Below are 19,973 nucleotides of genomic sequence, written 5' to 3'. Positions count from 1 at the left end.
CTTCTAGCTGGAAGTTCCCCTCGCTGGAGGCAAGTTAAGTTCCTTGTGTATCGTTCCAGATAGTCCCCATGTACATGAGCAAATCTGTATGGGTCAGTTTGTATATGTGTGCCTGGGTATTTGTTTTATTATTTTTTTCTCTTTTTTTATACGAGTTAGTAGCATACCTCAAACAGTGTCGCCCCGCCCTTGCTTTTTCATTAGGATTGTTCCATAGTGTTGCATAAAAGCTTCCTCTCGTTCCTTTTTTTATGGCTGTGTAGAGCGTCCCAGGGTAGAGGGGAACTCCAGACTGTTCGATCCCGCTCGTGTCGCTGGATATGTAGGTTGCTTCCATCTTTCGATATTACAGACAATGCCGTAATGAGGATCTTTGAACTAGTTGTGCTCACAGGTGTGGGAGTCTACCTAATAGTGTTCTGGATGCCTCCTGCAGGCTGGCTGCTGGCTCTACGAGGTTCTGTGCTGGCATCCTGAGCACCGCCAGGCACTTGTCCATCGAGCAGAAGATGGCAGACTATTCCAACAAACTCTACCAGCAGTTAGAGCAAGAAACGGGCATCCAGACAGGTAAGCAGGTAGTCCCCCGCTTACCGGTCTGCCTGTGCCCAGAGTCTGGCACTCAGCACTTGACGTGGCCCGACACCACGTTTGCCTGGAGATTCGGTGGTTAAGGCTGTGCGTGAGCCTGGGCTCTGCCGCTCGCTGTGGTCTTACCTTGGGCAAGTCTGTTAGCGTGTTGAGCTGTCTCTGGCACCCCTTCCCATCAGTCGAGGGCATTCTGTCCTCGTCCCAGATACTGCCCAGAGCCTGTAGTTCTTAGGATCTTGAGGGTCTCCTGCCCCATTTCCTATTCTTTCACTCCCTGGAGCACATACAGTAAGTGGCCACGTTTGGCTCCTGAACGAAGAAGCCGAGGAAATACTTCCGTTTCGGTGCTTGATGGTGAAATCGTGGTGTTTCACCAGGTGCTCTTAAGGCTGCTTCTGACTAAGAAGCTTAAACGTAGGTTACTCCTTCATGTGTGTCATTAAGGAAAAGGAAACCCAGGGAATCGTGAGCTAAGTAGGACTGGAGCCACGGGATGGTCCCGCACGATCTCAAGTTAGGAGCCTGTCTGTCAGCGTGTGTCAGGGGATGGATTGGTCGGAAGCCCAGGGTCAAACCGAGCATCGTGGCTGATGAGAAACTGTTTGGTGGCCACGGGAATTGTCCTGAGGAAGTAGCAGGGCCTAGTGATGAAATTCAGGATGCTCGTCTACGTCAGCATTGCTCTTTTGAAGACCTGCATGATTCAGATCAGATAATTCTAGACCCCATCCTGACAAGGAACAGTAAAGCGGCTCTGCCATGTGACCCCAGCGTAAGCACAGTTTGTGGTTTCCTTTGCTGGCCGACTTAGAAATTATGTGACCCGTGATAGAGTTTTCATTGGGAAGGTGAGATTTGAATTATTAGAAAGTTTGATGACGGACTAAGGCTTTGTGGCATTTCCCTTTCATATGATTCCTACTCTGGTGAAGTGTAACGTTGTCCGTAGATCCTAGATTAAGACCCGATGTCTAGAGACTGGCATCGGGTAGGTGTGTTAGTGGGGAGAGGAGCTAGAGGTGGGGAGGGAAGAGGCCCTACGCCGTTGAGCACATAAGCGGAGCTCCCAGGCTGGCCCTGAGAGTGGGCGCCTCACTTGCCTCGCCCTGGTCCCCGCCTGGTAGATGGGCCTGACTTGGCCAGGCTTCCTTTTGAGAGGCAAGGCCTCTGGGTGCAGATAGTAAAAGTAGTTCCTGCTGCCTCACCACCTCTGGCTTTTGTTAGGGTTGCTGCCTGCTACACGCAGGACATGTGGGAGGGAGTCCCTTTGGGTTAGATTTAATTTGATGGCAACAGGTACTCACGTCGGGTATTAAGCAGAGTTTGAGTCAGAAGGGGGTCCACATAAGGGGCCCTGAGCTGGAACTGCTGACTTCGGGTGCCCTGGTTCGGTCCCTGGTGCTTTGCCGAGCCTTGCATTGTTTACCAAGCCCAGCCTGCGTGCTAGAGGGACAGGGGTCCTAGGCCTCTCTTCCATAAGGTAAGTTAGTCTCACTTCAGGTCTGGGTCACTGTCAGGAGCCCCGTAGTGGGGCTGGTGTCTCTTTGATGCTGGTGGGCAGTGAGAGAGGTGGGGGCGGGGGCGGGCTCTGGGGATCATCCTCCGTCTGTCACCCCCATTGCAGTTCAGCAGTGGTGTGGTGAAAGGGGACGTGGGGTCCCCCGCTGGAGAACTGTGTTACCTGGCAGGATGCGCAGGTTGCGCTGCATGGATTGCTGCCAGCCAGTGGACTGCTTTTGAGACATTGTGAAGTCAAGTGACCTATGTACAGCCTGGATTTCCCGATACTACATGCTAATCCTCAGAGGACGGTGCATTGAAGTGACGTGTGTGATTGGTACCTAAATATCCTGACACACAGTCCTTCATCCAGATCTGGTTGCCCACACGGATCTTGTCTTTCCAAAGTTACGTGTCGTTTTGTTGACGCTGTTTATTTAACTGTGTATCATACAGTCTTTGTACTACCTTTTGTATTGGGGATTGTCTTTCTGCTATATGTGTTTATTTCTTGTTTCCTCAAATACAGAAATCCTCAGAGGATGGTGCATTAAGTGATCTTGATTATGTGCTTTTTGGTCAACGCCTATTTGGCTCTTCTGAGAAAAGCCTCTTTCAGGTGATTTTTCTCTTGGAAAGAGAGCAGCAAAGTCTAAGGAGTGGAAAGTTTCTGAATTCACCAAAGTGAGGACATGTTTGGGTTTCTGGTTTAGAGCCCTGCTGAGTTCCCTCCTGCGGCGCATGCCTGAACTGGACACTCTGGAGATCATGAAGTTGGTGAACTGCCCCGAGACCTTCACCCCAGACATGAGGTGCATCCTAGGCGAGTCTCCTTTGGTGCAGGGCTACTTTGTCCTGGCAGGAATGAACTCTGCTGGCATCTCCTTTGGTGGAGGGGCTGGGAGGTAAGTGTTCCTGCTGACACCCTGCTGGTGGGGCTGCTTCCTTCCTAGAGTTACTTGTTTCTGATGTTGTGTGTAATGTCCAGGTGTAACCTGGTATGTTAATGAGGAGGTACACCTAATTTGAGAGTTGTCCATTTCAAAGTAATCACTGTGGATGTTCCAGAAATGTCATTGTGCAAAGTGTTTGGGAATTCCTCTTTTGAAATTGGTCTCAGAGACTATGGGATATACTTTTGTACTCAATGTTGGCCATTCAGTCATCTGGTTATTTAAGATGTAAGGTTTGGAAGACAAATTGATGAGGTTGTTATAGACACATTATTCTATCTACTGATTCATGGATGTAGTTTCTCAAAAAAATAGCTGAGTAAATAAAGTCCAGTGACTGAATTTGTTAGATCCATATAGTGAAAGATCACTGGTGCTTCACTCCCTTTTCTTCCCTCCCTGCTGTGTGAACAAGAATATGGAGAGTCTGTTTTGCACCCCACTGTGGGCTCTTATATAAGGGGTGATATTTGCAGTCCAGCTTCTTACTATGAAATCAGTTGTCAGGCAGGAGGGGTGGTCAGATCCAGCGACAGCGATAGTAGCCTCAGGATGATCATCAGAGGCTCTGTCTGGTCTGCTACCCCTGCATGGAGGTTACTTAATGCCCCTATATTCCCTTGGTTTCCACATGGTTTTCTTGGTCTTTAACAGGATAAATGGATTTATGGAAAGTGTCTACCCTTTGTGATGGCAAATACAGGTAATTGAGGTACTAGAGATGAGGAACATTTCACCGGGCAGCCCCGGTGGCACAGCAGTTTAGCGCCACCTGCAGCTCAGGGTGTGATCCTGGAGACCTGGGATCTCCATGAGTTCCATGTCGGGCTCCCTGCATGGAGCCTGCTTTTCCCTCTGCCTGTGTCTCTGCCTCTTTCTCTCTCAGTGTCTCCTCCCTGCATGGAGCCTGCTTTTCCCTCTGCCTGTGTCTCTGCCTCTTTCTCTCTCAGTGTCTCTCATGAATAAATAAAATCTTAAAAAAAAAAAAAAAAAAGATTTCACATGTGGACACAGCCAGAGTAATTAAAATGTCTATTTATTCATTTACAAACTTAGTAACATGGAAATCTGAATTGGAATCTGGCTTGATAGAAACACAGTGCACAATGTTAATACCGCATTCGTGGAGGCAGAAATGCTCAGTCACCCCAGATGCCTAAAGTCACCAGAGCTCTTGAGAAAAATCCCATCCCCTAAAGTGCCTCAAATATCTTCAGCACCACAAGCTGACACTACATGTGTAGAGAGGGGCTGAGTGGACCGCACATTTACAAACATAAAGGAGTTACAGCCCTGTACAATAATTACAATGGCATTTCTTATATCCCAAGAGTAGACCAGAGAGTAAAGTGGTAACTGTGCTGCTAGAAACCCCTTGAGTGAAAGAAGCCTCAGAAACTTTCTACCCCACACCTGTTGGTCTAGGGAAGGGAGGTTATGGTGCAGTGGATGGGAGCCCTCAGATTGGAGTTTCTTTTCGACCTTCCTGTCTACACCCCACCATGGGACATTCCGGGGTAAGGCACGAGAACCGGGCTAGGAGAGAGGTGCTCCGATCTCCAGTTCTTGGTGTGCACAGGAAATCTGGCACAGATCTTTTGAAACGGATATTAAAAATACCCTCCCTACCCTCTTCTAATTTCTGTCCTTGAGAGACAGGACACCAAGAAGGCAGAAAAGGGTTGTGAAGGGCAAAATAGGTACATCTAAATGAGAAAGCAAGCCCATGAAGAAATGCGTTCTCTAAGGGACGTAGATTCTTTACTCAGAGAAGTCAAGAATATTATACAATGAATAACTGATGTTTAGTGGACAAAGAGAAGGCAAACACATAGAAAAATATTTCATTCTCTTGAAAAATAGTGCATTTGTAGTGATGAGGGACTGCAAATGCAAGCCCCATACAGGTGACAGGAAGCCTCACAACTCAGCACCTTAAAGTGAATGAGGCTGAGGTGGGGGTTGCTGGAGAGGCGCTGCCGGCAGGCCCAGAGCCTGCTCCCAGCCCCAGCAGCGCATGGCTAGCGTGTAACACTCCTGTGTCCTCCACCCTCACGTGTCCTCCACGGTTCCCACCCCTCTGCTGTGTGCTCCTGAGTCCTTGTGCCTGCAGAGGACAGTTCTTGACTCCTGAAAATCTTCCCTTTATCATGCTGATCAAAGCTGCTTAAATCAAGTTGGGGAGGGAGGCAGGTGCAGAGGGGGTGCACAAAAAGAAATGAAAACAGTAGAAAGTTCTTCAGTATTAAGCACTAGTGACCAAGCCTCCATCTTGGATGTAAGGAGATCCTTACTAGTTATACTGGCCAAGCAGCTACAAAGAAAAGTCAACCTGCTAGCGCACCCTGAAAGTGTGCCAGTGCAGTTCTACCAGGACACAGCCTTCCAGGGGCAGAACCAAGACTACAGGTTATGCAAGATTCCCTTTTATCTCCCTTAGGTTCTCAGAGGAGGGGGAAGACTCACTCAGATGCCAGCATGTGTGTCCCTCAGGCAGAGGATGAACAGAGCAGGGTGGTAGGTGAGCTCTTCAGTGAAGCAAAACCACCTTCCAAAAGTTGCTGTCATTCCTGCCACATCCGTGCTGGTGGTAGGGGTAATGTCTCAGGCGCACTCAGAGGCAAGGTAATGGAGAAAGTGGTCCAACTACTGGTCTGTACAAGAAGGTAAAATCCCGGGACAACAGGACTTCTGGTGAGAAGCCAAGTGACCAGGCTCCCCTCCTGCAGAAATGGGACAACTGAGATTAATCCCCGAGCTTCATGGTCTCTGGGTCCCTGGCTTGAATGGCAGCTCTTGTATTAGGGGGTACAGCCCCCACCACGGCAGAGCACTAGAAATGTAGTGGGAATTGTTTGGTTCTCTCTACTGTCGCAGGTCCTGCCTACGCTTTGTGTTTCTAGGTTCAAAAGGAAAAGAGCAGAACCCTTGCCTGAAGAGAGCACAAGAGGGGACCATGGATTATTTCAGAGAGAAAAAGGACCAGCAACCTGAAACCAGAGTCCTGCTGACAATTCTCAGGAATCCAGATCCCACAAATCTCTAGGAAGAGATGAGCGGTCACACAAGGTAAATGTGTGTGTCACACAAGGCCCAGCACATGTGGCCCTGCTGGAATGACAATGACAATGTTCTGACCATCAGCTATGCTGGAGACAGGAGAGTCACCCTCTTCAGTGTTAGGACCAAAGAGAGAAACTACCAGATTCATATTGTCAATACCTGAATTAACCAAAAGAGATTTCAAGAGAGAGTTTTAAGGAGCTAAAAGCAAAGTGTGTATGTCAGGGCACTAAAGTGATGCCTCAGAAAATTAACATCTTGCCAGAGTCTTAAAAGTGTGACCCCTATTTATGGACAAGATGTAACTTACACATAAGTCTAGAATGGTCTTTTAGATTCAACCCCAAATATTTACGAGGAGGAGTGTGGTGCGGAGCATGGGATACCTTCGGTGCCTCATTGTCTGTTTCCGTCTTCCTTTGTCAGTGAGGCCCTGCTGCTCAGCCCGGTGCCTGGTTCCTGCTCATCACAATGGCTGCCCTCTGCTCTCCAGCAGGGCCGCACCTCTCCCCTTCGCTACTCCCTACCTCAAGGAGCATCGCTCAGCAAACAGAACTCTACCTACCTAGTCCCTTAATAAATCAACTAAAGCCTTTCTTTAAAAAGCGGACACGGCTGTCAATGATCAAGTAGGGATTGTCTGGCTGGGGAGTGTAGAAGGAATCTGTCTGATGAAGTGGGTAAACTGATCCCAAGAAATGCCACAGCAGAGAGACACACCTGAGAACTGTAAGCTGCTCTAAAAACAAAAGGCCCTTGTTTAGGATACTTAAAGATCTCTCAGAGCTAATGCTTCTAAGATACCAAGACAACAGTTTAAAATCAGTAACAGCAAAGGCTGGGTAGTGGTCTGTGATGGTTTTTCACCCCTTAGGAAACAGACCCCGCCTAAAAGTGTGGAGGGCCTTCTTGTACCCCTACCCCCACCCCCACACTTTTCCCATTAGAGACCCAGACTGTGGGCTAGCTGGCCACCCCACTCAGAATCCTCTGTGCCAAAAAAAAAATCCTCTGCACACTCAGGTGGGCCACCTCTGCGTGGACATGTCTGTTCTGGGCCAGAGGAAACAAAACTCGGGAGGCCAGCAGCTCTCCTGAACTCAGCACAGCCAGCAAGGTTTGGTTCCTCCCCAGTACAGTACTAGTTGCTGAGCGAGCCAGCTGGCTACAATGGGCCAGGCGAGGGAGGACAGACCAAGTCCCATGTGCTTGGGGAAGGGGGGGGTCAGGCTGGGACGACAGCATAGAGCAGCAGCAGCATTCTAGCAGCAGAAAACCACCTCAGGGCCACCTTCTGAGATCAGACCCTTTCAGCTGGGAAAAGCAACACAAAAGGCAACATGGTTTTCCCTTTTAAACACTGGCTTATTTACAGAGGCCTCCAACCCTCTGAGAAATGAGTGAGACATGAAAATTTTAGGCAGGGGGCCCTGGCCTGACAGTCTAGTAACTGGGTCGGTAGGGAGGCCAGGATGGTGCCAGATTAACCATTGACTACAGACCAGGTAACGTCCACGTGGCGCCTCTCGTGAGTGAGGTAGATGGTCATCCTCTTGCTAGAGGTATCAGGGTGCCAACCCACGGCACGATGGAAGAGAATGATCTGCCCGGCTCAACGGCACAGGCTTTTGCCCAGGGCCGACTGAAACCCACAGCAACCCTCCAAAACAAACAGGTTACTCCGGGCAAGGTGGCCTCACGGAGCTGGACTCTTGCCCTGAGGCCTGCACACCACCAGCCTCCCTGGCTTTGAAACACAGCAGGAGAAATCAGACCGCCATGGTTACCTATTTCCAAAGTGGAGTTTGCGCCTGTCCTGCCTGTCAGGCTTCGTGTCACCACGGGGCTCGGGGGGGAAGAGCCCAGAGTGGCATCAGATGGAGGCTGCAAAAGGGATAAGGGAAGGGGGAAGAAGGAGAGAGGTTGCAAAGCAAAAGGTTTAAAAGCCGGTGAGGTTAAAGATCCCATCAAGGAGCTGAGAGCGGGACCAGGAGGAGGAGGGGCCCTGCAGTAGGGGGCAGGCGGGCAAGCAAGACTGGCGGCCATTACTTCCCGTGCAAGTCACTCAGCTCCACGTCATCCTTTCGGCGCTTGTGGGTGAAGAGTGAGGTGACTGGGTAGAGCTTGGCCTTGGCCTGGAACCGGTGTCCTGCGATGTCAATCTCATATTCTCCCCGGTTGATGAAATCTGCTGTCACCACCTGTTCTTCTCCAGTGTCCTCGGAAAAGTTGTGCACAAAGCCCAGGCAGACGTGGCGCTCCAGGGTGTAGCTGTAGGCGCTGCTGGTAGTCTTGCCCGCGTACTGCCCGTTGCGGTAAATGGGCTCTCCCCACCAGGGCCAGAGGTCCAGGTCTGTGTCGTGATCGTCCAGGATGAACATGGTGAGGCGTTTGTACACTCCGTTCTGCTTCTGCTGCAGCAGGGCATCTCGGCCCATGAAATCCATCCCCTAGGAGAGAAGAGCAAGGCTGAGACGGGACGGACAAGCCGCGTGGCCTGAGAGCAGCCAGGGGCAGGGGCCCCCGGCGTCACAGCGCCAAGCCCCACTCCCAGGCTTCCCACGTGAAGAACTGCATTCACCATGTAAAAGATCTCCTCAGAGGACTTCTGTAACACAGGCACACATTTTATAAACCGATTTCAACCACAAGACCACATAGGAAAAAAAAAAAGGAAGAAAAATCAAAAATACTTGTCAGATCTTAGAAAAATGTTTATATATACGTACACACACACATATATATAATCTAAACAAAAAGCCCATGCATAGGTATCGATGTTCACTATATATGTTTGCATGTACAGGAAACCTGAGCAGGACAGAAACTGAGTGATCATGATCAAATGGTGATTTTTAATTTTCTTGATACTTTTCCCTATCTTCCAAAATTAGTATAGATTACTTTTTTATCAGAAAAAGACTGTGGATCTGTACGATAGGCAAGGATTGCTAAGATATTAAGTTTAAAAAACAAGGTGTGATGAAGCAAGCATGTGGAATCCTCCAGCTAGGCTGAGGGGAGTGCATGCTGTGTGTTTGCACTGCCCGGAGCGCTCAAAGAGACACGCTACGCTGGTGCTTCTGCAGAAGCTCGCAGTGCAGTTCAGTGGGGTTCAGAGGTGGGAAAGAGACCTATTCCTATCCTCTTGACCTATGACTTTTTTAATGGTGTATTTACTTTTAAAAGAAACAAAATATGAGGCAAGTGAATATAAGATGAGTAATTTGTACAAATACCCGTGCATGTTAATGGAAAAACTTCCCTGAAAGCACTCAGTCTAAAGGAGAGCCAAGTGGGGCTCCTGGATGGCTCAGACGGAAGCACGCGACACTCAGTCTCGGGGTTGTACGAGGGAGGTGTGGGAAGCGCCAAGTGTTCACAGCCAGTTTTCATATCAGGACAGACATGTTTTTCATTCTAAGGGCATCCTCACTGGCCTCGTCCACCCAAGGCCATCCCAGGGCCTTCCACGTCAGCCCTTCCTTTCCTCTGGAGGATTCTGCTCCTGCGGTGGCGGTGGGGGACGCAGTGGGCTGTGCAGATACAGTACCTTCTCCAGTTTTACCCGAGACTCTCGTCCACATTCCAGGGGGGTGGTGAGGGTATTTAGATCCTGACCCCAGAAGGCAAAAAACTTCTCAATTCGAAGACTACGAAGAGCATAGTACCCAGCATTCCGGATTCCGTATTTCTGCCCAACACTCATCACTTCGTTGTACACATGCAGGGCATACTAGAGGGAGGAGACGAGACGTCAGTAACCCGCACACCTTTAGAATTCAACATGGGGGTGTCTGGCAGTGCTGATAGCAGATAACATTGACCTTGACAAGGGAGAAGGTCATATGAAATTCTCAGGATGTCTCATCCTTGACAAACCAAAGCACTACTGCTGAGGAGTAATGAGCCAGGGTTACCCCTAACCCCGACATAAGCTCCATGAAAGCAGTATCTTCCCCTTCTCTCTAGTGCCTAGGACAGGAAACAATCCTCAAGTAACACTCCCAGGTGTACTCTTACCATCCAGTCAGTGGCCAGGCTCCTAACTGCCTCTCAAACAGCCTGCTCATCTGCCCCTGGCTTTGTTTTCTCCCCACCCCCCCACGACCCCTTAGGCACTGCCATGCTGTGGAATGTGTCACACGGAACTCTATGTACAATGTCTGACTTTTCATAGGTGACAGCACATCTGAGAGACCCAGATCGAGTCACAGAGGAGCCAGGAAGGCAGTGTCCCCCCACCTGTGTCCCACAACAGCCAGCCTCATGGCATTCTATTCTTGGTTCCAGAAGCTGTAAGTATCAGATACCTTAAATAAACAAAGTTTGCCAAACAGAAAGCCAATGTTCAATCCCTGCCTAAACATACTCTGTGGAATCTAAAGCCCAGAACAGACTACATTATTTGCTTTAAAAACTGTAAAACAGAAAAAACAACAAGCAGAGAAATGCTGTACAATCACATTTACGTGTAGAATCTAAAACAAAAATGCAAACCCACAGATCAGAGTTGTGGTTCACAGAGGTGGGGAGTGCAAGGTGGGGGCGGGGGGAAGTGGAAGAAGAGAGGGCAGAGGACAGGACTTCCAGGTAGGAGACAAATGGAACTAGGAAGGGAGCAGACACCCTGAGAACTGCACGCCCCTGCTATGTGACCAAGGCTGAAGTTGTTAAGGGAGTGAATCCTAAGTGTTTTCACCTGGAAAACACCTTTTGTGTTTTTGATCATATTTATGAGAGATGAAGGACACTCATGAAACTCAGCACAGTAGTTCTTTCACAGGGCACCTCAGCCTGCCATGCTGTGCACCTCAAACCTGTCCAGCGGTGTGTTCCCATGACAGCTCAATAAAAGTGGAAGATGCAGAACCCCAGCTTTCATTGGTGTTGCAGTTCTTTCCCCTGGTGGGGTCCGCTGCCCTGCTGGTGGCACTCCTACAACTGAGTAGGCGCCTACCGAATGGGCCACGGCAGTCAGGATGCTGTGAACTTCGGCAAGAGCCTTCATGCTATGGAATCCACACCACACTGAATCCACACGCAAGCGGCTATGGCGTTTGAATGGGGCAGGGGGCAGGGCTGATAGGGAAATGAGAATAGGCTGGCTTCCCTGGTACATTTGCCCTTTGCTGCCTCAAGTGGAGTACTTAAGAGGAAGGCCAGGGAAGAAAGATTTAAAGTAGGTCCCCAGCACATACTCATTTTCTAAGTGCTGGGGATTTAGTGTGAACAAAACAATCTGCCACTTGCTGCCAAGTTCTGGAAGACATTCCCTCAAAGAGACATATGTATAGTTGACAAGTATAGTTAACATGGGTTTCAACTGCGTGGATCTCACGTGCCCATGGAATTTTCAATACAGTACCAGACTGTAAATGTATTTTCCTTAGAATTTTATTAACATTTTCTTTTCTCTAGCCTTTTGGATTGTAAGACTACAGTACACAGTATACATAGCACACAAAGTATGTATTCATCAACTCTTTATGTATCAGTAGGGCTTCCAGTTAACAGTGGGCTATTAGTGCAGGTCTCTGAGGAGTCTGAAGTTTTACACAGAGCTTTAGACTGAGTAGGGGGGAAGGTGCTTCTGACCCCCCAACATGACTCAAGGGTCAACCATATAACCTTACTGAGAATGAAAGTCAGCTTGAAAAGAACCCACGCAGGACACAAATCACTTCCTGGCCTCATGGAAAAATCATAAAAATGGGACCAGCCCAGGAAAATCAGAAGTAGAAACCAAGGCCTCAAGTAATAAAGCTGTTAGAACCACAGAGCCTTCCCTGCCTAACTGGGTTTTTCCAATTAATGACAGGCACTCAAGTGGCAAACCCGACTGACCCTGTGGCACTTCAGAATCAATCCCTACCTATATAGGCACAAGTCAACTACCTCTGTATGAGCTCTTCCAAAATAGTGAATAATCCCTTCATCTTAATCTTCTTATATTTGTCTGGACAAGCACATAACATTTCATGGGCTGGTAAATCCATGCTTCAGCTAATAACTAAAAAACAGCCTACCGCTCTAAGTAATGTGACTAACATCAAGAACAAGACAAAGATGCCTAGGATCCCTATTCCTTGTCATAGCTGGACAAGAGAAATTGTAGGAACAAAAGTTGTTAAGAATTCCTATTACTGTTGGTATATGGTAAGACTGGACCCTGAAAATTCCAGGGACTCAAATGAAAAATAACTAAGATAACTTAGTAAAGAAATAACACAATAGAAAAAATAGCTTTCAAAAATCATAATCACTTAGGGGCGCCTGGGTGGCTCAGTCAGTTAAGTGTCTGCCTTCAGCCCAGGTCATGGTCTCAGGGTCTTGGGATCAAGTCCCCCATCAGGCTCTGTGCTCAGTAGGGAGTCTGCTACTCCCTCTACCTTTGCCCCTCCCTACCACTTGTGCTCTCTCAAATAACAATCTTTTAAAAAAAATAATCACTTAGAAGATAACGGAACAATGCTACCCTTTCTCATTCACACCACCGAAAGATTTTTATGCCTGTATCAAGAAAACTTCAAAAACCCCTGAAAGTCACACACAAAAAAACTTGAATAAAAACTAAAAGGCATTCTTTGTAAGATTCAACATGTCAGTTCTTCCTAATGTATAAATGGAACATAATCCAAAAAAAAAAGTCCCCCAAAATGGTGTTTTTTACTAGATAATTATAAAGTTTCCAAGGGGGAAATAAGGAACACGAAGGTTTTTTCCCCAGATTTTCCAAGCACTGGAGGATAAGCACTACCAAATATTAAGATATCTAATAAAGACTCAATAATTCAAACAGTGTGATCCTGATCATGGCTAGACCAAGGGAACAGAATAAAAATCTAGAAATAAGCCCAAATACATACAGGACTTTAGTATCTGGTAAGGGTAGAATGTCAAATCAGTTGGTTATTCACATGGAAAAAAAAGTTTGATCAGTATCTCATGAAGTACAGCAAGAGACAATGCAAAATGATGGAGCACTGAAATATTTTTTAAAAACCACAACCCTATACAACAGAATACAACTATAAAAGCACTAGAAGAAAACTGGAAAACTTTTACAGTCCTGGAGTGCAGAAGTCCCTTCTATGTATCAAACTCTAGAAGGCACAAAAGATTAACTCAATTACATAAAAATAAAAAAATTTATGTAACGTGCAACATTTCTCATAATTTTTTTTCTCATAATTTTTTTTAAAAAAACCTACTTGGCAAAGACAAATGGAAAGAAAAATGACAAACTGAGGAGCACCTGGGTGCTCAGTTGGTTAAGATTCTGACTATTGGTTTCAGCTCAGGTCACAATCTCAGAGTGGTGAGATCGAGTCCCACATTGGGCTCAGTGCGGAGTCTGCCTGTGACCCTCTCCTTCTCTACTCCTCCCCCTACTCTTGAAAAAAAATCTTTAAAAAAATGACAAATGACAAACTGGGAAAAAAATTACAACTCAGCAGCAAGGATTGATTTAGTGCCTAGAAACTGGTAAAAAGACCAATCATTCAATAGAAAAATGTACAAAGGGTATGACCAGAACATTTATTAAGCATTTACTAAGTGCCAAATAACTTCTCTAGGTGCTGGGGATATAAACATTAAAACAGACAACACTGCCTTGAGAGAACTTACCTTTAAACAAGGGTAATCTGATGAACTAAATAAAGAAAATACATTTTATCAGACAATGGTAAGCACTATGGAGCAAAACAAAACAGGGAAAGCAGAGAGGGAGAACCGGGGGTAGAGGGGTAGCTGCGCCCATTAAGGCCTCATCCTGAAGATGCCATGTGAACAATCTGAAGCAGGTGTGGCTGTGAGGACACTCTATGTGGGAGAAGGACACGCCAAGGAAGGGGAACAGCAAGTGCAAAGCTCGAGATAGGGTGAGGTCCGAAGAACAGCATGGAGGATGGGCAGGCAGGAGTACGTGGGTCCTACAGATAAGCTTTTACTTGGAAATGGATTCTGAAAAGTTGCTTCACACATGAAGACAATTAAAAGCTCAATGACGGTTCTGTACCTATCAGCCAAAGCGTGAAAAAGCTGTCTTGGTGCGTGCACACACACGCCAAGCGGAGACACTCGTACGCAGAACCTCAAACAGCAAAGGACAGCAGAGGGCTACAACCATTAATGTCTATTGGTACCAGACTAATAAAATACATTATGATTCAATGATTTGATGGAATACTAACCACTGTTAAAACAGAAAGAGGAAGCTCTTCTCTTTAGGTACTGACCGGGAAGAACCTCTATGAGAAATCGTTAAGAGATCAAGATCAACAACAGCAGAATGCTTTCATCTGTGTTTCTGAAAAAGGGCTTGTGAATGTCTCTGAATTTGCTTGCATATGCACAGAAACTGCTGACATGACCTACAAAAACCAATACTTGCTTCATTAGTGGTGGGTGGTGGGAACTGGTCGGATGGCACTAAATCCTTCCTACAAGTTTTTATGTTTAAATCATGTAAATGGGGATCCCTGGGTGGCGCAGCGGTTTGGCGCCTGCCTTTGGCCCAGGGCGCGATCCTGGAGACCCAGGATCGAATCCCACATCAGGCTCCCAGTGTGCATGGAGCCTGCTTCTCCCTCTACCTATGTCTCTGCCTCTCTCTCTCTCTCACTGTGTGCTTATCATAAATAAAATAAAATAAAAAAAAAAAAGTTTAAAAAAAAATAAATAAATCATGTAAATGTATTTCTTCTTCAAAAACAGTATGTAACTTAATTCAGAATGTTCAAGTCCCTGTATTGCAGCCTTTCTCAGTTCCCAAGGCCTGGTCAGACAGGGCTCTCTGGCCCCGCCAGTGTCCAGCAAGCCACCTTCCTCTGTTGAGGCTCACCTCAATGGGGATATAAAGCATGAATCCCGGCTCTCCTGTGTGAGTCATGCTCATCACCCGGATCCCATTCGCGTAGCCCACGCTCATCTCCTGTGGAAGCAAAGGGAGAAGGGCAGCACAGAGGCTCTTCAGAGAAGTGAGGGCTCCATGTCTGCTAAAGTGATGAACACCTGAGGTGAACCTCTCCTGAGCTCTGCACCCTCTGTCTGACCCTAAAGGGGATACACATGAATGAAAGAAATTCATCCTCAAAGTGGTCTGTTTCCAAGTATTGGGGTCACCAGGAAAGGAGTACAATCTCTCCAGTCTCTCTTCTCCAGAATGCTAGCCAAGCTGCTGGTGGGAAGTTGAACCAGTCTTTATAAGCATGAAACCTTTCTTTTTGCAAAGTCCTACTAAAGATTTGTTTTCATCGGCATCAGGAGCACCAAGGACCAGGTAAATGTCTTCTTGGGGTGGGGGGGCGGGGGCAGGCAGTGGGGGGTTGGTTGTGCTCTGGTGGTCAAGTCCTGGGCACCTGCCCTACAAAACAGGATGCTTGATGACCACAGAACATGATGCACCTGCTACTCTGGGGTCAGAGACCGGGCTTCTCACACTCAAAACGTGTTCGTAGCAGCTCAGTTACCTCATGGGCCTCTGACACAATCACTGTTCCTATCATGGAAAGTGGTAGGTCCCAGATGCCACTAAAGCAAACTATTCCCATGAGGAGCCCAACATGACATGCTCCTCTGTAGGCTCATGCATGCAGATCACTCGCTCAGGAAGCAAATGGTACAGGGACCCTCTCCGGCCGATGGCTAATGCAAGAGTTTTCTGTTGCTCTCACTCCACCATGGAGAAAAAGGAAAACTATACTGCCAGTAGGTGGATCCAGCTTGGGTTTGAACTTCAGAGAGCGTCCATCAGTAACTGGCAGCTGTTTGTTACAGGTTACCAAACCCACTAGTCTGTTTGGGACTCTCATCAGTATTTAGTTCAGGTTTCTTTACACAATTACAAATTGCTACTGTTGCCAAATTTAAGAAACATAAGCTGTTTAGAGATTCGCCTAAACTGCTTCTCACATGGAGATGCCACAGACACAGAAGTTACTCTCTGAAGGGAAAGGGGGAAGCGCTGCCAGGAGAGGGACCTGACCTAACTACCATTTTTTGGCATCAGCATCATAATCCTTTAAAACTTACAATATTTAATCCACTGCTACACAAACACAAAACACTAAATATATAGGACTGATATTCTGAGAAGTTAAATCCACTTCAAAGATATTCTAATGCTTACTGAATAAGGAGAACTGGAAGGGTAAAAAATTAAAAAAATGAATTTACTCAGTCATTTGTTTACTTAATAAAAGCCAGAATACCCTTTGTGGGCATTAATGCTACAATAAGAACATGTAATTGCCATCCCCATAAAAGAAATATTCCCTGCCCATTTAAAACTAAAACTTTGGGACGCCTGGAGTGTCTGCCTTCGGCTCAGGGCGTGATCCTGGGGTCTATGGATTGAGTCCCACATCGGGCTCCCTGAGAGGAGCCTGCTTCTCCCTCTGCCTGTGTCTCTGCCTCTCTGTGTCTCTCATGAATAAAATCTTAAAAAAGAAAAAAAAAAAAGCTAAAACTTTATTAGCACTTACCTTGCAAAACAGACTTGGGAAGTGGTCTGGAGTCATAGGAGCATAGGACAGCTCAGACAACACATCCACAGCCCGAGGACCAATCAGATTGAGGGCTAAACGAAAAGAACAAGAGATGCTCATCCAGGTAACAGCTGAGCCAAAGAGAAAAGTCTGTTTTGGACACCCCGGCCAGGGTGTTGAAACCGTAAAACCAACCTTTTGGTTAGGTGATCCAAGGGTGGACACAGAGCACCCCAATTTTGGGGAACACACCTCTAAATGCAGCTGCTGAATGCTGGCAAGAGAGAGCGTACTTCCTCTTCCCAGGTACACAGGGAGACAACATCCCATAGCCTCAAATGCAGTTAGATAGGGTTGTGATCTGTTCCGGCCAACAGGCTAGGAGCCCGCTTTCAGTTCGCACTGTCTCCTCCCCAGCATTGCTACGTGACAGGCACAGCCCAATCCCAAATCTGCACATGGAGGAGAGCCCTGAGGAGAGCTGCCCAACCACCTTGGATCCCATCACATGACAGCAGGTTGTGGTAATTACACAGCAACCTCATAGGCTGGAAAACAACTGTGGTTCAATAGTTTCCCAATCAGGTAGCAAGAAGTTAAATGGAGTTACTGCTATGATGAACTGGTGGTGAGGGCCTGCTGGGACAAGGGGCAGGAATTTGTTAAGTGGGGGTTGGGCAGGTCTTAAACCTGGAATGAGGAGATAGAAGGGGAAATAGAAGTCCCAACAGGACTGCTGAGGAGGAGATCATCAGAAAATTAAGTCATCCTCAAAACTTATTCACTCACTTAAAAAAATAAGGAGAAATTCTGAAGAAAATAATACTTAAGTAATAAACTTAAAAATGCTTTTGGGGGCTTCTGGGTGGCAGTCATTTGGGCATCCGACTATTGATTTCTTCTCAGGTCATGATCTCAGGGTTGTGAGATCAAGCCCTGAGTTGGGCTTAGCACTCAGCATGGAGTCTGCTGACAAATCTTTTTTTAAAAAAGACTCATTTATTTTAGAAAGAGCGCATGCACATAGGAGGGAAGATAGGGAGAGGAAGAGAGAGAATCTCAAGCAGACTCCAGGCTGAGCACAGAGCCTGACAGAGGGCTTGATCTCATGATCCCTGAGATCATGATGTGAGACAAAATCAACAGTGGGAGCCCAACGGACTATGCCACCCAAGCACCCCATCAAATAGGTAAGTAAATATAAAAAGAAAAAATACCATTCAAATGACTGACCCATTCAATATCTGACCAATACCTGCGCTCCTCCACACTGGCTATAGGGGATAGAGCAGTGCACAAAACCGAAAGTGAAGCACAACTCACTCCACACCTCACTGACAGAATGTGGGTATTAGAGATCGACATATGACCAGAGAGGCTCTTATATGCCTCTCACTCTGACCCCCACTTCTGAACATCAAACATTAAGAAGACAAATGGAGAAGATATGTGGACGGACTGGTGGTTTCCCATGCAGCTGATGGCCTGGGCCCAGCTCACCGGTGTATTTCCAGGTGACGTCCTCCAGGAGCAGGTTGCTATCTTCCGGCATGTGTTTCTTAAGCCAGGCCCAACAGTGGACCTGCTGGTCAGTTGGGGAAATCATGAAGAAGCTGAAAGGGAGGCAGAGAGTAATGAGAGCCAGGCAGCAGACAAGGGGTCAGGAAGCAGGCAAGTTAATTCATTTCAAAGCGACCAATGAGCACAAGACTGGCAAATGGTCTGAGCTTTCAGAGAGGGCCAGTAGCACCTAATTCCCGGATCTACCACACAAGGACCAAACAGAAGACTCTGGCTTCCTGTTAGTGCCAAGATAGCTACTACCATAAGCGAACACATCTGCCCTCTAGGGTGACTGATCTGTCCACATCGAGTTCTACAGAATCTGGGGTGTTCTCTCTCCTTCCCTTGTGATTTGTGTTGCACTGCCAACAGACGAGGCAGGAGCTGCTGAAACCTCTTTTTCCTCAGTATATACTCCCTCCCGGGTGAGTGAGCTGGGGGCTCTGCTCTACTGCATCTCGTCCTCAGAGGGCGGGTGGGGGGGCAGGGGGGCCTCACCTGCGCTTGCTCAGGCGCGCTATACTGCAGTCATTCTCGTAGCCCCCGCCCTCGTTGAGCATGCCGGTGTGCACGATGTGGCCCACGGGCACATCCAGGTCATTGGAGAAGAGGTACTGTAGAACTTCCAGGGCCTGGTCCCCGGTGGACTGCAGGGTGAGGGAGCAAAGCAGAGCGCGTGAGCACAAGCACATGTGGCCAGGTGACACAGTCCACCATGCAGAGTGACTTGCTGAGGAAACTCCTCTGGTCTCTGTGAGCAAGGTCTATGGATTTACTCCACTCAAGAAGCTCCAGAGAAAGCTAGCTCTGGAGTCGAAGGAAAAGTGGGCCTCTGCAAGCAGACTAAAAGAGCTAAAAATTCAGAAAACCGGTATAATACAGATAAAAAATGAAAATATACCAGAGTTCTTATAGAAGTAGTTTTAAAGTGACAGCAAAGAAGGTGCATTCATGTATATGCACAGGGTCCTCCTCTATTCTTTTGTTCCCAAGCACTTACTGTTATTTCAAACTTTGTGAAAGAAGACATGTCGATGACACACACGGCCTCCTTACAGCACTTGACTTCAGATTCCACGATGTCGAACCAGTCTGGCTTATAGAAAGTCTTGCTCTGCTCCAGTGCTAGGAGGTCTGCGGACACAATGAAAGGAAATGAGAAAAGAGATTTCTATCGGGGACTCTCTATATACATGTTGGTATAGTTTGAAGGTTTTTCTTCTTTATTCTTCTAGGAACACATTCTAGCTGTAATACATTTTAAATGGGTTTTATTGGTTCTTAGAGCAAAAAAGAACAAAAATGAGAACGGGCCCTCTTACCCTTGTCCGGTGGCACAAAGTACTTTGGTCTCTCAAATCCATGTTTCTCCATCCACCTGGCTCCTTGCGCATCCAGCCGGTCATAGAGAGGAGAGGTGCGCAACTGCCTCCCGGTCTGGAAGTCCCAACGGGGAACCTTCAGGTCATACAGCAGAGCTGGAACAGAATAGAACAGTCTCTGCAAGCCCAAACTGCTGGGCCGGGAACACAACATCCACCAGAACCAGGAGCTGCTCCTAGTCACAAAAACACACTCTCCAGGCTAATGGACCTAATGTGCAAACAGTACCCAGTGTAACAGGCCGGCTCCAAAAGAAAGAATAATGCTGCAAGAGCCACTGTCATCCCTCCGTGGGTACGCAGCTGTGAGCCACACAGATCCAGGTCTCTGCTCACAACTATCATTTCAAATCCATAGGCAGAAACCGCAAGCAGGAGGTCAGAATTCTCGGCAGAAGGCAGCTGCAGCACAAGCATGCCGGGGCTGC

At 47.4% G+C, this 19,973-nt stretch overlaps 1 protein-coding gene across 2 annotated transcripts in view; it reads right to left on the bottom strand.

Annotated features, from left to right (window-relative positions):
- Positions 1-4,061: 4,061 nt before the first annotated feature.
- PDPR (pyruvate dehydrogenase phosphatase regulatory subunit) overlaps positions 4,062-19,973 on the bottom strand; it is a 36,351-nt gene continuing 20,439 nt past the window's right edge. For both annotated transcript variants that reach the window (XM_038538336.1, XM_038538337.1), the window contains exons 11-18: positions 19,486-19,641; positions 19,164-19,297; positions 18,662-18,810; positions 18,101-18,213; positions 16,598-16,692; positions 14,956-15,045; positions 9,661-9,843; positions 4,062-8,557 (exon numbers count right to left, since the gene is read on the bottom strand). In XM_038538336.1, the coding sequence (XP_038394264.1) occupies positions 8,153-8,557; positions 9,661-9,843; positions 14,956-15,045; positions 16,598-16,692; positions 18,101-18,213; positions 18,662-18,810; positions 19,164-19,297; positions 19,486-19,641 (1,325 nt within the window). In that variant the 3' untranslated portion in view covers positions 4,062-8,152. The remainder of the gene's footprint in view (positions 8,558-9,660; positions 9,844-14,955; positions 15,046-16,597; positions 16,693-18,100; positions 18,214-18,661; positions 18,811-19,163; positions 19,298-19,485; positions 19,642-19,973) is intronic.

This window comes from Canis lupus, chromosome 5 (assembly GCF_011100685.1).
Source record: "Canis lupus familiaris isolate Mischka breed German Shepherd chromosome 5, alternate assembly UU_Cfam_GSD_1.0, whole genome shotgun sequence".
Lineage (NCBI taxonomy): Eukaryota > Metazoa > Chordata > Mammalia > Carnivora > Canidae > Canis > Canis lupus.
The sequence above is the reverse complement of the archived record's forward strand: the minus strand, read 5'-3'. Positions and strand labels throughout refer to the sequence as shown.